A 19173-nucleotide genomic window follows, 5' to 3' on the forward strand; every position below is an offset into this window, starting at 1 on the left:
TAATTTTTAACCAAAAAAATGATAGTAAAAATCCAATCATTTTTCTCAAAGATAAAAATAAAAAATCATAATATCGTACTTTTGTATTTTTTTTCAATATTTTTGATGTTATATAAAAAAATGGTTTGAGTAAAAGTTGTGGACATTTATAGTATCTACAACTTTTGCATTTAACTTTTTTCGATAGGGGTACTTTTGAGAGAAATCGTAAAAAAACACGATTTTTGACACCCACCCCACTTTTTCACCCACCCACCCCCTTTCCCTCAATTTGTTTGTGGGCAATTTATTTTTTCCCTTTCATATACCATTTATCCTAAATTTTCCAAGCACCCATATGCTGCTAATAATTTTTTTATTTTAAAAATTTATTGGCAGTGGTCTATTAGGCATGTTCAGATTGCATTTATTCATAGGTATAGAGTATACCTACAGCATACCTAAAGCCGAGGGCAAAGTGACTTTAAAATAAAAAGAAGAAACCACAACAACCGATCGTGCCGCCGCCGACGCGGCTACCACAACGCAGCCCACAACACAACCAGCGTTGCCAACCCATTCAGTCAAAATCATGCCTCACTTGAGAAAAAATTATGCCTTTAGCCTTTTCAAATAAATTATGCCTGAATTTAGATTTCTTAGTTTATCTTTGAAAAATTACACGGTGTAACACTCAAAATATACGCGGGCGGAGACCTATCAGGTTTTGTAGAGCTAGTCGCACTGATTACGAAACGGTATTTGAAAATCCCCTAACACCCCCAAAATCTGGAGTTACGGGCAAAAAACGGTTTTTTGGACCTTCACCCTTTGAAAAAATTCTAGCTTCAACAATTTTTTACCCATTTTCGAGCTAGAGCTAGTCCTCTACAAAACCTGATAGGTCTCCGCCCGCGTATATTTTGAAACCTCATTTTTGTAACACCGTGTTATAGGTACATATACAAAAAGTGCAAGAACACAAAACTAAATGTTTATTTAATTAATTTTTATATTACGGTAAGGCTACTTATTTGTCACGAAACGGCAACTTATTTTCTTCAAGGGAATTAAGATATTGCTTTACATTGTTGGAAAAAATTAACGACCAATTTTGTTCCCCAATAAGGTATATGTAATCGCCTATTTGCAAGTGTCATAGACTTTTTTATGGCAACAAAATTGCTTTTTTACAGATTCAGAATTCTAATAAAATTTATTAGTGAGGACGAAATTCTCCGAAAAATTTAACATTACCAAGAGATATAAATGGTAAAAAGAAATTCTTTAAATAAAGTGTCGAATAACCTTTATTTAAAAGATATTATTATAATATAATAACTTTTAGTCTTTTTTTATCAAAATATTCCAAAAATTATAAGAAACTCTTAAAATAAAAACAAAAGTGGAATGAAAAAAAATATGACTTTTTGGCAAAAAAAAAAGCCTCAAGGCCTTGATAATAAAATTATGCCTAAAAGGCATAATTACGCCTCAGTTGGCATCGCTGAACACAGCCCATCCAAAAAAAAAAAAAAAAAAAACAAAGAAACATTATGTATCGTATACACAAAACAAAAAACTACCTGCACGTGCACAGTTAAAAGTTGTGTTGGCACACGAAAAGGAATGGCAAAAAGAAAATGTTTGTATCTTTCGAATGCAACTTGCAAGCTAGCGTTTGTGGCTGGATCTTGTTCTTGTTGTTTGATTTTGTTCTGTTGAATTTGGTTGCAAGGTTTGACTATAACAAATCTCTTGAAAATAAGGGATACAAAAAGTGGTAATTTTTATTTGCACTGGATGCGATATCTATGTAACTATAATATCTGTGATTAAACTTTTTTTTGAAGTGAAAACTTCTTTAGTATCGTAGTGATTTGAAACAAGATGAAACGAAAACGCGACACGACTTCAACTTGTTAAAACTTTTTTGTTGTAATAGATAGATGAATGAAATTTGTACTGTTGATAGGTAATTAAATAAATTATAATTGTACAAAATTTCAATTAATTTCATATTCAAAATTCGGAGATAACGGTAAAAACATGTTCTTTTCCAACACACGTTATATCTTTTGATCTAGTGCACATACAAATTTGATTCAACTTTAATACGCATGTTGATAACATAACCTTTTATTTGATACATCACACATAACGGTACGTGCTCTACAAGTTACACAATCTTAAATTGAAAAAACTTTAAAAATACCTCAAAACACCTGTGGAGATCTGTTGGCGATGACCAGCTACCAGTGTAGGAAGTACCGTAATCTCAGTCTGGAAATTCGACATGGTTGACTTTAAAAAATTCTAACTTCTCTTTTAGACATTTTTGAAATGAGATTTATACATCATTATACAAGGTGAAACAATGAGCTTTTACATGGTATAAAATTTTTTATAGGTTGTCAAACAAAAAAATTGATTTAATAGCATGAGAACATAAAAATAAATGTTTTTTTTTGCTTTTTGGATGAAATTTCATCACATTTAAAAATTTCTAGCTCTTTTTGTAGATGTCTCATACACCTGATCGATATGTATTTTGAGCTAAGACAATAAGCTTTCAGATGGTGTAAAAATTTGTATAGGTTGTTGGGGAAAAAAATGTATTTTATAGCGTGAGAAGATAAAATTAAGTGTTTTTTTCGCTTTTTTTGATAAAAAATATTGTTTTGAATAAAGTATTTTTATGCTTTACGCATTGTAAAAAATTAATTATGGCTTAATTCTTTAGAAAACTTTGTAAGCTTTTTGATGGTCTATTTTTTTTTTCAAGAAAAATTATTTTTAAGGTTTCACTTCTACCACGTGTGCATTGCACACATGATTTTTTTTATTCTTAATTCCCATGGGAAAGACAACATTTTTCATAAATTTCGTAAGGGTAACTTTTATACCATTGATTTGATCGGACTTATCGCGAATTTTCCTTATTTCCCAAAAACAAAAACACCCTTTTACCTAAAATACTTTTATAGACTACTTAGATTCTTGGTTTCTGTTATAAATCAAACATTTGTATACATTTTCATTGGTGAACCAATTTTGTCCCAGTTTTTGTGGTACTAATTCCGAATTTCATCATTTCTTAAAAAAAAAAAAAACAAAAAAAAAACACCCTTTCACTCAAGATAATTTTGTAGACTCTATTCATTCTTAGTTCTTAATAACAGACATTACTTTTTCACCAAGTATAAAAAATTAACAAAATGCAAGTTAGCAGTTATGACTAGGGTTGCCAACCGTACTCTAAAAAAGAGTATTGTACTCTATTTCACGTATGTGTACTCTATAATCTATAACTCTGATAGAGTACGTGAAAATACTCTTTTTTTACTTAAGGCTGAGTGTACCACCACATAAACATAAGCATTTTAACGTTTACAAATTAGTGGATAACATTCATATTTCTAAAGATAGAATTGAATGAAAAAAAGAACGAGGCTTAAAATATTCGTCCTTATAATTTCTAAATTTGAACAATTGTAATTTAGAGAGTACAAAACACTATAATTTTTGTCGTTGTTTTAGTACGACCTATTTGTTTAATTCAAATTTTGTTCTCTATTTTACTTTGTTTTGTTTAAGTCCTGAAAATATTAGATATTTTCTTGTAAAATATCAAGGTATTTAAAATTGAGTTAACCTTCTTATATATTTTTATTTCGATGAATTATATTGATAACTGCAAAAATTGAATTTGAACGTTTAGTCATACACATATTTTAAAAACAACAAAAAATTGTTATGTACTGTAAGAAGCAAAAAAAAAAAAAAATACATTTTTAAGACTTGAAATAAATGGTACTCTTCTTTTTGAAAAATGTACTCTTTTTTTTTCGTCTCTGAAACCAAATATACTCTATTCCTTCTTAAAAAAGTTGGCAACCCTAGTTATGACACCATTCTCACACACAACTCAACCCATCAACAAAAACACCCTTTCACCAAAATAATTTTTAAAAAACTTTATGAATCCTTTGTCTAAAACCTTCATCCTGAATTTTGTCAGTGTAGCATGTTTTTCACATGGGTTTCGGTTATATTTTTACCTGTTGAAGTCAAAAAACAGGCGCCCTTTTTTTATCGAAAATAACTTTTGTTACAGCAATCGTATTGACTTTATTTTTATGCCATTAGATTCAGCATAAAAAAATACCTTGAAAACATGTTACTCTAGTCAAAGCGTCGGAAAAGGGCCTAACCTTGCGCATAGAGGCACTGTCAGTTTTTATTTCATTTATCGATAGGGGTATATTTAAATTTCTCACCACCTGATCATTCTTTTTAGCGGAGTTATTCACAAAAATACAATTTTTGGGATATTTTACTTTTAAGGTAATATCTTTGCTCCACTTTGTCGTAGACCAAAAAATAAACATACATTCTCTTCCTTATAATACCTATTTTCTATTGTATGTAATTTCATTGTATTTGAGTGAGTTACTACAAAATGGCAGCCAGTTGAAGTCAAATTCTAGTAGTTAAAAAACAAATTTTCGTTTTTATTTCGAAAAAAGTTTATATTATGGTTAACATTATTCTAATTATTGTAGCCCTATTCATGTCCTGCATTTTAAAGAAAAAATCAGCCCTTTATCACCGAAGATGGCCGAGTAATTGATAAATGAATGCATGCAAAACCGGTGCGAAAACACCCAAAAATATCGTTTTTTGGGAATAACTCGGCTTCAGGATGTCCTACAAGCAAAAAATAAAGCTATTCATTGTTTGTCACAACATTTTCTATCGATTTAATGCACATTATTTTTGTTGAAACAAATAAAAAATAAGTAATATTAAGTCAAAGTCGTTTTTTTTGTTTAGTAAACTCTTGCCTTATTATATATTATTGTAAACGGTGCAAGTATTGGCTAACAAATTAAAATACTATTGTTTTCCTTCAAATTATCTACAATTTAAAAAAAAAAATTATTTCTCTACGACCCACGGGAGCCGAGAAATTAATTTTTAAAAAAAGTTCCAAATGACCAACGAAAAACATGAGACAAATCCTCTTGTAACAAGAAACAATGAAAACAACCCCTCTCACTGAGAACTATTATTCGACTTATGAACAAGGGATATTTTTTTAAATTTTCTTACGGATTAGTGTTTTTTTAAAAGTATAATAACTCGGCTCCCTTGGGCTTTGTATATAAAATCTATAGTACTATCATGAAAAAAAAACAGCGCCACCAAAAAAGTAAGCTAGCGAACGAACTAAAAAATATGTCAAATTTCAAACAGAAATGTATATCTCATCTCCTTACTCCCATTATTAATTCGATCTAAGCGCCCCACGGTTGTCCAAAATGACTTATCTCGTTGCAAAAATCATAACTTTTGAACGGATTGAGTTAGCGGTACAATTTTTTTTTTTATTTGAAGGACATTTCTAGGGCTGTTATACCAATGAATTTCAATAAAATTATTTCACAGGGTGTTTCGGAATCATCGGCCAAAAACAGATTTTCTTTAAAAAAAAAGTTTAAATTAAAATTGGTATGCCATTTTGTAGAAATCACTAATCCACATTTAAAAACAAAATTTCAAAAAAATACAACGTCACGTTTTCGAAAATTTTATTTTTCAAAAAAAAATTTCAAAATTTTTTTAAAAATCCAAAAATTATTTTTTTTGAAATTTTATTTTTGGCTTATATTTGAGTTATATAAGTGCTTCTTCACAAAAAGTTTCGTTGAAATCGAATAAGCCGTTTTGGAGAATATCGGATTTGAAAAAAAACGGTTTTATGGCAGGTACCGTAAAAAATCCATTCGGTTCCATTCATTAAGCCGAATAGGGTATGTGTACCAATCAATTGTTGATTCAAAATAAAAATATTTAGCTGCGCATGCTTGCGCACTGCCGAGATTTTGTACTTTGAAAAAAAATGAAGGCAGAAGGAACAGATTTTCTTTAAAAAAAATGTTTAAATTAAAATTGGTATGCCATTTTGTAGAAATCACTAATCCACATCTAAAAACAAAATTTCAAAAAAATACAATGTCCCGTTTTCGAAAATTTTATTTTTCAAAAAAAAATTTCAAAATTTTTTTAAAAATCCAAAAATTATTTTTTTTGAAATTTTATTTTTGGCTTATATTTGAGTTATATAAGTGCTTCTTCAAAAAAAGTTTCGTTGAAATCGAATAAGCCGTTTCGGAGAATATCGGATTTAAAAAAAACCGTTCTATGGCAGGTACCGTTAATAATGATTTTCCAAAAAAATTTTTTTCATTAGAAGATAGACCTTGTTTTCAAACTTACATTTGAATTTTTTAAACAAAATCGTTGGAGCCGTTTTTGAGCAATTACAGCTTTACTGAAATTGGTGTATGACAAGTACCGTTATTTTTGGCCCAAAAAAATTAATTCCAAAAACACCTCTGGAGGGTCTCCAAAAAATGCTACATACCAAATTTGAAGTCAATCGGTCCATCCGTTTAGGATGTAGATCCTTATACAGACAGAAAGACAGACGGACTTCCGGGACCAACTTTTTTGGCATTCTCTATAATCGTAATATCATGGAAAAGTGTAATCTGAACTTTTTTTAGATGTGAATTAGTGATTTCTACAAAATGGCATACCAATTTTAATTTAAATATTTTTTTTTTAAGAAAATCGGTTTTCGGCCGATGATTCCTAAACACCCTGTAAAACAATTTTCTTGAAATTCATTGGTGTAACAGCCCTGGAAATTTCCTTCAAATTAAAAAAAAAACTGTACCGCTACCTCAATCCGTTCAAAAGTTATGATTTTTGCAACGAGATAAGTCATTTTGGCAAAAAAAAAGTTAAATTTTGTTGACCAGTGTAATGAGCTGATTTTTTCTGTAAAATGCAGGCCATTTTGTAGTTACTCACTCAAATACAATGAAATTACATACAACGATAGAAAATATTATAAGGAAGAGAATGTTTGTTTATTTTTTGGTCTACGACAAAGTGGAGCAAGGATATTAGCTTAGAAGTAAAATATCCCAAAAAATGCATTTTTGTGAATAACTCCGCTAAAAAGAATGATCAGGTGGTGAGAAATTGGGGTTAAGCCTTTCAAGTACACCCCTATCGATCCATGAAATAAAAAATGACAGTGCCTCTGTGCGCAAGGTTAGGCCCTTTTTTCCGACGCTTTGACTGGAGTATTAGGTTCTAAGAACATTTTAAATGCGTTAGATTGCTTTAAAGTCTTGAGTGATAGTGTCGACATAAAAAAATCTCAACAAAAATGGTGAAGTGGTTGGAATTTTCTTGCTTTTTAGCTTGGATTTTAGCAGTTGTTAACGGATACCAGTTTAATTTAGCTAAAGGTAAGCAATAATGAATATTGTTTGAATTTGTCAAACACAAATTTTGTGTAAAAGTAGTTTTATCATTTTTAATTGGTTAGGGTCTCCCATTTTTTTTTTGATCGATTTTATCAAAAAGTTTTATTATTTGTGCAAAAAAAAAAAAAAATATTTTCAAGAGTTAAATTATATAAATTCTTCAAATATGTAAAGACCCATGTTTGTTCTTACCTAAAACAACATTGCCTAATAAAATTAGGAACAATTCATTAGTAAAAATATTTTTTATTTCATACGAAATTTCGGGCTTTTAATGTTAATTTAATCTATTTCTGGTTGTTGTTGTTGTCACTTTTGCCGTCATACCGTGTGGTTATAATATTTTTCCTGTTCTATTTTGTGTGTTTGTTTACTACATAGGTTATCTTTTACGAATAAAATTGTATTGTATTGGTGACTTTGAATGATATTAATTTGTATTGTGGAGACTTTGTTTCTTTCTTTTGTTTTGTCGTTTTTAACCTTTTGTTGTTTTTGTATTATTATGTTTGTGGTTATGGATTTTTTGTAAATCTTTTGTTATTTTGTAGCAGGGTGCTGTTTTATAATTCATACAATCCGACCTTACAAAAAAATATGTAAAAGAAATAAACAAATGTAGATATACACAAAAATCATCTTTTTACTAATTACAAAAAAAAAAATAATAAATGAAAAAACGAAATTCACAAGTTCCACAATTCACCGGACTTCCGAAGATATACCTACAAAATTGGAATTCCAATTAGACCACTTATTACTTATAAAACAGCACCTTGCTACAAAATAACAAAAAAAAGCTTAAAAAACTACATAGACCTCATCGACAAAACAAAAAATATCAACATACAGTGTTGCAAGAATATTTTATTGGAAAGGAGCTGATTTTGAAAAAAACTTGGAGCCAAAAAAACCGCTTTAAAAAATGGTAAAAAAAAACTTAGGGAAATCGGCCGAACAGCTCCAATTGCGATGATCTTTTTTTGAAACGTCGGTAATTAAAAATACTTTAACCTCTATAGGTTAAAAATTGCCGATGTTTGATTTTTATTTTTTTTTTGATTGAAATTATTTTTTTTTTTAAGATACCAAGAAATTCTTTACGTAATTTAAGGGAAATAATATACGGGAGCAAGAGACAATCTACCATCGTTTTAAAGAAAGATGCAATTATCTCACAAACTGATTTCAAACACAAAAAAAATATTTTGACCTTCAACAATAACAACAATATTTAAATGTTGAATTTTGAAAAAAGTAATAATATTTTTTTGTCCAAACTTCTATTAAAAAAGTTCTTCGAAAGTTAAATACTTTTTAAATTTTTTCATAATCTGTAATACATATTGATATTTTCTTTTCTGAATTCAAATACATATTAATATGGCCAAGAAAATTTTAAAAATAAATGCATATTTTATTACGAAAATATTTTAAAAAAAACATGACTTGTTAATTTTTTTTGCAAAATTCTGAATTTGAGGACCATTTTTTCAAAAACTCTGCTTTCTATTAACACAGTTTTACACAAATAATTTTAAAAAGTTCCTAGCTTTTTAAAAACATATGCTCAAATATTGTACCTAGGTGTTGCCGTTGTGTTCAAATAATTTTTTTTTTGTGACGGTCGTATCTCCTGATGTATTGTTTGACGATCGTTTACATCAGGCAAGTCAAACTTAATGGTTACAAGGGGCCAAAACAGCGAGATAAAATTTTGTGTGGGCCGCAGAACATGTTAAGCTACAATTTTTATATGTAAAACAATTTTGTAAAAAAAAAACCGCAAGAATGATGAAACTATTTTTTGAAAACTATTCAAATGAAAAAACTATCGAATAAGAATAATGTTCAAAAGAAAATACTATCAAATAAAAAAAAATGTTTTATAATGACAAAACTATCGTATAAAAATAAATTATTTGAATGAAAATAGTACCTAAACTATCAAATGAAAAAACTATTCGAATGAAAATAGTAACTAAATGAATGAATAAATGATTTAAAACCATCGAATGAATGAATATTTTGGTAATATCGATATTTTTTTTTTTTTCATTTACCATTTTTTTCTCAGACCAAAATTAGTTATTCAGAATTGTATAGGTAACTCATTCCTCTTTATGACTGAAATAACTGCTCACATCGACAGGTACCTACTGTGAAATTTGCAAACGATTTTATATGGCAGTTTTCAAGTGCACAAAAATACTTATAAAATCTGGAATTTCAACGAATTTGGAATTTACTTCAGAGTCAAACTTGAAATCGCTTTCCTCCATTTTCACATGATTCGGAATTAATTCTATGTTTATGGAACAAATCGAAAAAAAATCAAGAGAACTTGTCTTTCAAGAAATATTCTGCAAGCCTTTTTTCGTATTCAATTTTATAGTTTAGATTTAGATTCCAAAAGAGCTAGGTTGCATTTGAATGCACATTTGCATTTGTTCGCATATTTGTTATATTATTAATTTTCCTCGCAGTTTTGAGTTTAACTCAGATAAATGTTTTGCTACTTCTAGGTATCTGCAATCATTTTAGATAGGAAGACATGCTGGTTTAAACACTTTTATCATTAAAAACTAAAAAAATTCCCAAGCCCCAGAAACGTTTGTAGATTAACTCAGAATATTCGCTTCTTAGTTCAATTTAAGAAATCACATAACTTACCCTGATTTAAGTCACGAGATCTTATGGTTTTGTCCCATATTTATTTGTTGATTAGGAAAAAAAGGAGGTGTGTGTGGAGCTGTGAACATAAAATCTAAATTATAATCTAAAACTCAAAATTAATAAAAATGTGGACGCAAAGTTATTCGTTGTGGGTCGCATGCGGCCCGCGGGCCGCAAGTTTGACATGCCTGGTGTACATTATACCCCTTTTTCAACAAAAACAAAATCCATTTATATTTCTTTTTCCCTTTCGCACAACAAATTTTACTTAGTTTGTCCCAACCACACAGGTGTTCCTCAGGGCAGTCAGCTAGGACCTATTTTATTAGTAGCATAATTTTAAAAATAAGTTTTATATCATTATTTTTTATTAGAATTCTTATAAATAAAATGTATAACATTTATTAAACCTTATTGCTAATAATTCAAAATATTTCAGTACAAATTTTGAAGGTTGGAGCGAGTTGTTATACAAAATCTGGCGAATCAGGAGTTTGTAAATTACTATCAAAATGTGGAGTTTATTTGGAAGGATTACAAAGGCAAACTATCGAATACAATTCTACAGCTATATGTGAGCATAAGTTTTATAATGAAGTTGTTTGCTGTCCTGACACACCTTCAAATTATCAATTGCCAAAAGGATTCAGAGCATCAGGGTAGTTATAGTAAATTATGTAAGTATTGTAATGTACACCTTTACTAAGAAAAACATAGAAAAATAAAAAAAAGAACTAGTGTAGACAGAGATCTATATTCGAAAAGTAAACGTCGTTCGAGTATCGAAATATCAATGCTTTTAAGACGGAAATCAACCCATCTTAAAACCTGATTCCCTCAAATAAGTCTTTTCCATCTAAACTCTCATCCCGAGCAGAAGTCGCTTCATAAAATAATCTAAAAGTAAATTCAACACTTTAGGTTTAAAAGTTTAATTAAAAGTGAATTTACTAGGAAATTAAATTAGATTATAAAAAGTATAAAAGGTTTATTGAATTACGAGAAAATCTCAATTTTCATTTTTTTTTTTATTGTTACGTGTTATTAACAAACATTTAAAATTAGATCACTGCGGACGTATATAGTCATAAAAAACTCTTAAGAGTAAGATTTTGCGTCCGCGGATCCCCAGATTTATCCCCGATCACCAGCTTTATAAGCAAATACCACCTATTAAAAAAAATAAGAAAAAAGCTTCAAAGGAAAACGCCAAATTAAAGAGAGACAAATTATAAACATAAATCGAAATCATCAAGGCTTAACTCGTGATTCTTTCACGTGACTTATAAACTTAGTTGAGGTTAAGCGGTAGCCGAAAAATAACCAGCAATTCCCTTGCAATTCTAACCGAGCTTTCGATTAAAGCATTTTATTTGTTTTTTTAACCTAAAACAAAAGAAATTTAAAACATAAAAATTCGCTAAAAGGTCTTATTAAATACATTAAATTTTGTGTTTAAACTTATACTTATAAAATTAATCAATAATCAAACAAAAAAAAAATAACCTAAAATCATAAAAGTAGAAATTATATAAAAGTGAAAGTAAAATTGCAAACAAAAATAACCCAACACTCGAAGCTCAGCGAGGGAAACTTGTGGCCACAAATTTCGTCGCAACGCCGAGGATTAAGCTGTAAGTACCCATTTGTACAAAATTTATATTTCTTTGGCATTTTTTGTTGAATTTTTTTTATTTATATCTATTTTTATTAATATTATTTCTTTATGACCCTAAACTAAACTAAAATTTGAAGAAAACATAGGTACAATTAATTAAAACAAATTTAAGATTAAACACAAAAATATATATTCATCTATCTACCTTTAAATTTCATTTGTATTTCTTAATTTCAATTAAAGTTATCTATGTGCTTTCAAGCTTTCATTATCAAATCCTGTTTAAATTTAAAAAGAAATAAGAAATGAATAAAAATTATTTTTTTGAATGAACTGTAAAATAAAACAAAAATGAATTTCTTTTTAAACTAAAAGCTGTCCAAGCCATTTAAGAATATGATTTAGTAAGTTGTGAGGTTGTATAAATTAAAGGGACTATCTTAGGTTCTGGTACAGATAGTCAAAGGTGTATCTGAAAGATACATAGGGGAGGGTATACCATAGGCTTCCTACCATCCGAAACCGTGTCAGTGTGTGTTTCACTCCTTTCCAATTTTCCCATATTCCCCTTTTTTTCCATTAAACCGCATTTCAATTCCCTTTCCCCTTCTAATTAAATAGGCACGATAATCATGTGTGCTTAGGAACAATGCAACAAGATCCTACCCCTCCGTCGAGCTATAGTCAGAGCAATCGCAAGCGTGACTACAGTTGCATAAGGATTATGTCAAACGTCACCGACCACCTACCTAAGTGAGCTATCACACATTGGCGCCCAACGGATAAGGCTTCATTATTTCTTATGAAATAATATCCTCAATAAAAACAAAATTTTTTACATAATTTTACCCTAATAAGTGAATATTTTTCATTAACCAGTGATAGTCCAGTCAAGTTATACTTTTGCTGAGAAATAATTCGCAACTGCAATTTGTACTCAAAATATGAAAGTACACTAGTACAGGAACTAAACCCCCCATTTTCCTAACAAATGTCTGGACGACTTTGGCCGCCATTTTGTTTTGAACAGTTTTGCGACTATCGCTTGTAGTTCGGCTAGTTTTGGTCTTAGAGAAAAATGTTATCAGACAAAGTTGTAGCAAATTTTATTTCCCACAAAAAATGTTAAGTAAGTTTTTATTCTAAAACCTACCATTTAGGAGTTATAATGAATTTCGTAAAATGCTATGCTCACTTATTTTTTATATTCACCATAACTTTTTTTTTCAAACTTTTATTAAAAAAATTGTTGTTATAAAAGTTAAAGAGCTACTAATTATCTATGTTTGTCTCATACTAAGTTTTTTTGTCCGAGTTGCCGTTTCCTCACTAAAACAAAAATTCAATAAAAAAAAAAATTTGCAAAAACAGGGTGATTCGAGTAAGTTGAGTTGAGACAAGAAAAAAATCGTACTGGAGGGGGGGTCTATTCCCCCCCATTTAGCCAGAAGGGGAAATTTTCTAAAAATAATGGCTTAATTTGGAAACAAAATTATTAAAAATCAACGGTAACACCTACAATAAAGGCTTGGCCACACCGGAGGGTACGCGGTAGAGGTACAGGTAACGGTACGGGTATTTGTATGGAAAAAATTCCAAACTGACACATCAACGTTCGGGTGTGGAATTTTTTTAATACAAATATCGTTGCCGCTACCCGTACCGCTACCGCGTACCCTCCGGTGTGGCCAAGCCTTAACGTGTTATAAGTTTTTGTGAAGATAAAAACTTTGTCTTGTATTTCGTTTTTGAATGAAGCTGTTTTATGAAATAGTTTTTGAAAAATTAATTTTCAAAATCGAAATTTTGAAAAGAAAATAAAAAAAAAAAAATCGAACTTTTTTTCAAAATTGTGTGTGATAGATAAAGTTCTAAATTAGTTTTCGAATTTCAATTCTCTTATTTGTTTTCAATTAAATACAGAAAACTCGGTGCAAAAATGTCTTGTAGTTTTCGAGAAAGTAAAAAAAAAAACATAAACTAATTTTTCATAAGAAACCCCATTGTATTTGCTTTCACGCTGGACTTGTTGGTAAATTAACTTACGAAACACTATTTTGTTTGACGTTATTTAATAATAGCTTCGTTTTAAATATTAAATGTTTTTATTTAATTTTAGAGATTAAAAACCAGATAAGTAAAAATGCCTTTTAGATCTTGTTTTTTCTATTTTCTGAAAAACTATGAGTCCACAGTTTAAAGATCCAATTTAATGTGTTTCAACTGGTTTGATATTATTTGTCAAGGAGTCTGATATTAGTGTTCTACGAACATAATTGATAATTCATGCACTTGTCAAATAAATTATTCAAATTTGTATTTAAACATCATCTTTGAGTCAACAACAAATATGTTCATCGAACATATATTGTTTTGCAGCTGATAATGTTCTATTACAAAAAAAAAAATATTATTAAAAAACTGGTTTTCTTATTTCTCTGAGTCCTCAGCTAGAGAGTAGCATATAAGTAAAAAAAAGTCCAGTGAAATTTATTTCATTTCCCAATTTTGTTTCCTTCTCGTTTGAACACACAACTAACAAAATACATACTCACAGCAAACTGATCGTTTCTTAATGGCGAATTACAAATACAAACACCCGAACATTAACCTTGATTAGAATTTTTTTTTATGGTAATACATATTTGATTTTCAAAGAGAATATGAGTACCCAAAATAATCTACCACGTGGAACTATTCCGAAAAATATTTCCAGTAAGAGAGGCCCTAAGACACGATCTTAGCGTGACAGCTTACATGAGTCACCGCTCGATAGAATAAACAGAAGCTATGGTTCTAATTCAAATCCAGTACAACACTCTCCGATAACAACTTCTGCTCCGAATTTGTCTCTCAGTTTTAACGAGTCACATGGACTTTTTTATAATAACCCCACTATGAACAATTTCAATAATTACCATAGTTACCACAGAGAATTTTTGCCATTTTAGGTATAATAGTTATATTTTCGCGGGGGAATGGGTAAAGGGTTATATAAGTGTATTTGTGGTTAGAATGCACTTGATGGTATTTATAGAAATAGTTTTGCAATGGATTTTCAATTCAGTGCCTTCTTCGTTTTTGAATGAAGAAGAAGCTTTTTATGTTTTGATCTAGTTTTCTGAAGTAAATTGAAACGAAATAGAAATAATTGAGATTATAGTGCTTAGCTAATCAATCAAATAAAATTGAGATTTACATTGTGATTGTGTGATTGATTGATATACCTACATATTTGCATACAAATAATTAGGTAATAATATTGGTTTGTTTGGTCTATCCAAATTCACACAGCTATATTTATTCAAGGCTACATTTTATACACAGTCATAATCATAATTATCAAAATTTATTCTCGGCTAAATATTTAGTCCAATCAGCATGAGGCCTAAGTTTCAAAAAATCAGTTCAGGAGACACTTTTTGCGGCATTCTCCATGATCATAATGTCATTCAAGATTTATCTCGAGTCCATCCTCAAACAACATACACATAAGAACCTAAACCTACATATATTGTATGTAAATACATTTTCATTTAAAGTTACCGTGGAGCGGTAGCATAAAAAAAAGAACTTTCTACTTCAAAAGACAAACTTTAATTAAATTCCAAATCAATAAAATAAATACAATATTAGTACAAATTGTTAATTAAGCAAAATACATAATTCTTTAGAATTTTTGTTAACAATTCTTGGAAACGATATATCAATGCATTAACCTTTGAGGAAATGCTTACTTTGTTAAATTAATATGAATTCATTAGAAATAAAATATTTAAATACAGAATCGCTTATTTAGCGAATTATTATAAAAGTAAAATATTTGAATCAGGTCAGCAGTTACGGTGTGGGGGCAGTTTGGTTGCACATGTAACTCGCGCGAGTGCGAGATAAAAAATTTCTCAACGAAGAACAACTCAAAAGTGAGCAAGAACCTGAAAATCAATCCTTCTGCGCATCTACTCATATTTTTATACACACTACACAAAGGATACTGACATACTGTCAAGTATTTTATACTAATGCACCCACATAACACATCCTCTAACTGCTCTCCGCTGAACAACTATAATTATTATTATAATGCAAAAAATTTCTCTGATACACAAAAAACTCAAATGCCATCCACAACAGCAACATGGAAACAAGTTTCTTTTTCATTTCAAAAATAAATAGGTATACATACACTCCAGAAATCTTTCATGAAAATATTGAATTTCAAATAGTTTTCGTCCACAAACACCATATCTATATAAAGATCTTTGTATACCTACATCCACTTGCATGTCACCTCGCAAGCGTGAGTGCGATGGCGATCTCATAAAGAGACAATGAATGAAAATGAAAACCAACTTCCTGGAGAGGAAAAAACCAGAGAATTCGATGGCGAGAGAGCAAAACACATTCACTAATACACACAAATGCTTTTACATGAGATCTGACTTCGCTGAAAAAGGGAACCCAGTCTTAAACCGCATTTCAATGTGTGTAAATAAAAAACGGCGGAAAATGTTAATGATTCATTTGATGACTTATAATTATCTAAACTAGTGTTTTGATATTAAATGTAAAGTGCAACCATGAGTGATGTTTACCTAGATTTTTATTATTTGATTGCTTAATAAATCTCTCAAGTTCTACGAGCCATTTCAGTTCATTACTTAACATCCATTTTGCCCATAAATAATTTTTTTTACCACGATAAATTGTTTAAAACAAAAATTTATAATATAACATGAAATTTTTCCATGCAAAACCTCAAGTTTGCTTCATAGCTTCTACTTTTTCCGGAAGTTGAGAGAACTGGAAGTTGATAAACTCTTGAGTTGAAAATCGAGTGTTGAAAACGTCAACTTTTAGTGAACAAAGGCTAATTCGAAAGTTGAAGATAAAAATCCTCAAGTTATGTTCAACTTCTAGTAAACTAGAAGCTCTGAAAAACCCCGTTTTGTTGAATTTAAATTGCCATATTTTTCGGTCTAACTTCAACTTTGAAAACTTTTATATACTTTTTTGAAAACTGCAATACACCATGAAAGTTTTTAAAAATATTAAATCAGTGTCACACCATACAAATTTTTTCGTCGTGTTGCTCTGAAAAAAAGTAAGATTGTAAAAGTTCTACTTTATTTTTCAACACAAACATCGAAATTATCTAAAAATAATTTAAATTTGATTGCTTTAACCAACAATAAAATTAAATAATTCTTTAAAATACACCACTTTTTTAGAATGTTGACCACCCTTTTCATACACATTGAGACCACTGTGTGGCCCCCTCTAGATGTTAAAAGCAATGAACGAAAAACTGATATTTTTAAATTGTAACGACAACATAAGATAGATAAAGTATAAGTTCGAAAACTGAAATTCCGTTAGTTCATAACAATTGCCACTAGGGGGCACCAAATTTGAGAAGTTTTGATAACCTATAACAAGCAGACAAGCATAATGCTTACAACGATACTAAATTTGTCAAATGATGATAAGTAATTTAGAAGTTATGAGAGAAGAAACAAACAAACTTTTCTGGGGATTGTTTAAGATCGGCCATAATGTGATTTTGCATTTGGTTGATGGTGGACTTTTCAAGTCTAAGACCACACTAGTATATACCTATTAATTAGACTGTTGACAAAGGATTTCACATGCGGTTCTTATTTGCGATGTTAAGGCCAGGGGCTGATCTGTTTTTTTGAGCTTTGTTTATTGCACACAAAAAACTTCTACTTTTAACAAAAAATTATACATTTTCATTTTACAGCTTGTCAAAAATACAGTAATCCAAGAGTAATTTACACAATCCTTGATGGAAAAAATGTGGTACCTGGTGAATATCCTCATATGGCAGGCTTGGTCTTTGATAATCCTGCTCTTCGATGTGGAGGGTCTTTGATATCAGAGCGATATGTTTTAACTGCTGCTCATTGTGTTGTTAACTACTACAGGCCAAAGTTTGTTCGATTAGGTGTGGTTAAATGGAATCCTACCACAGAAGATGGTATTAAACCTGTTGATATGGAGATTAATGTAAGTCTTAAATATTTGTATAGTTATCGACTTTTTGAAATGCCAGAAGTCGAGGATCAAATTAATTTTTGATCACATTGTAAACAAGTTATAATTTTTCAGACCATAAAGTTTCACCCGTCGTACAATAAGTACGTGCAACACAATGATATTGCCCTAATTGAACTTAAGCAGGATGTTGCATTTTCCCCATTTGTATATCCTGCTTGTCTTCACACAGATCGCTCGGATATCGATCCGGATGTTCCATTAGTTGTTATTGGACGGGGTATTACAAATGGCATTGGTATGTGTTGTTACAATTATTTTAAATAAATCCTTTCATTAACTCTTTGTCTTATAGCATTTTCATCACTATCGGATAATCTATTAAAAACTAATGTGACCACAGTTTTAATAGACAAATGCAATACCACACATATTGATCAATATCCTCATTACGATAAGTATCACATTGGGCTAATTGATGGACAATACTGTGCATATGATCGAGTAATAAAGAAAGATGTCTGTAATGGAGATGGGGGTAGTCCACTTAAATTGGTCAGCGATAAAAAAGATTTGTCAATTGTTGGAGTTGTTTCATATGGAGTTTCTTGTGTAACTGCAATACCATCAGTTTATACTAGAGTGGCATATTACTTGGATTGGATTGAGAGTATTGTTTGGCCAGCAGCAGCGTAGGAAAGAATAATGACAAAATTTATACTTCATCCATAATAAGAAATTTAAGAAATGCAATTAAAATTCCTAGAAGTAAATAAACTGAATTTCGGAAATTAATTAAAAATGATACAAAGTGTTTTGAAGTTCATTTATTATGTTTTTTTTTTTTTTTTTGACAACGCCACTCTGCTTTTATGGTGTTAAGTTTTATTATTATTATTATTATTATTAATCTTTATTTTTTCAAAGAAAAGATACAAACTTATAATTAAATAAAAGATATACAAGCATGGCTTATAAGCCGTCTGCCGGTTATTTCAAAGTTATTTCAATTTGAGAGAGAATTATTATTTTTATAAAGCAAATTTAAAAAAAAAGAAGTACAAATTAATTAATATTTATAATTAGATAAAAATAAATGAAAATAAAAATAAAGACATGCCAGAATGATATGCTACAATTCATGAATTTTAAAATTCAAATTAAAGAAAAAATACAAAATGGTTGTTAAACAATATTTCAATATTTTTTTTTTTTTTTTTTTTTAATAAATCCGGGCTTTTAGTTTAGCTAAAACAAAAATATAATTTAATAATGACATTAAAACTTTAAATACATTTTTTGTTGAAAAGTGTTATTATAATGGAATAAATCCGGGCTTTTAGTTTAGCTAAAACAAAATTAATGGTAACTACATATTTATCACAGATTGTGAACTTAATTCTTTGAAATATCAAGATTAAAAATTGATGTTTAATGTTAAATATTTATACAAAATACAACCTTAAATATAAAAAAAAAAGAATATAAGACTTGCAACATCCTGTGTAAATCGGGCTTTTAGTTTAGCTAAAACAA

The 19173-nt window shown here is 29.6% G+C and overlaps 1 protein-coding gene across 1 annotated transcript; it reads left to right on the forward strand.

The window, feature by feature from the left end:
• Nucleotides 1-17370: 17370 nt before the first annotated feature.
• LOC129907070 (serine protease persephone-like) lies at nt 17371-18383 on the forward strand (the record flags this gene model as incomplete). Its single annotated transcript, XM_055983112.1, has 3 exons — nt 17371-17649; nt 17752-17935; nt 17993-18383. Coding segments are annotated over 3 exons (804 nt in total), but the record flags the coding sequence as incomplete, so codon positions are not given.
• Between the last annotated feature and the right edge of the window lie 790 nt (nt 18384-19173).

The sequence above is a fragment of the Episyrphus balteatus genome, chromosome 1, assembly GCF_945859705.1.
Source record: "Episyrphus balteatus chromosome 1, idEpiBalt1.1, whole genome shotgun sequence".
NCBI classification, from domain to species: Eukaryota; Metazoa; Arthropoda; class Insecta; order Diptera; family Syrphidae; genus Episyrphus; species Episyrphus balteatus.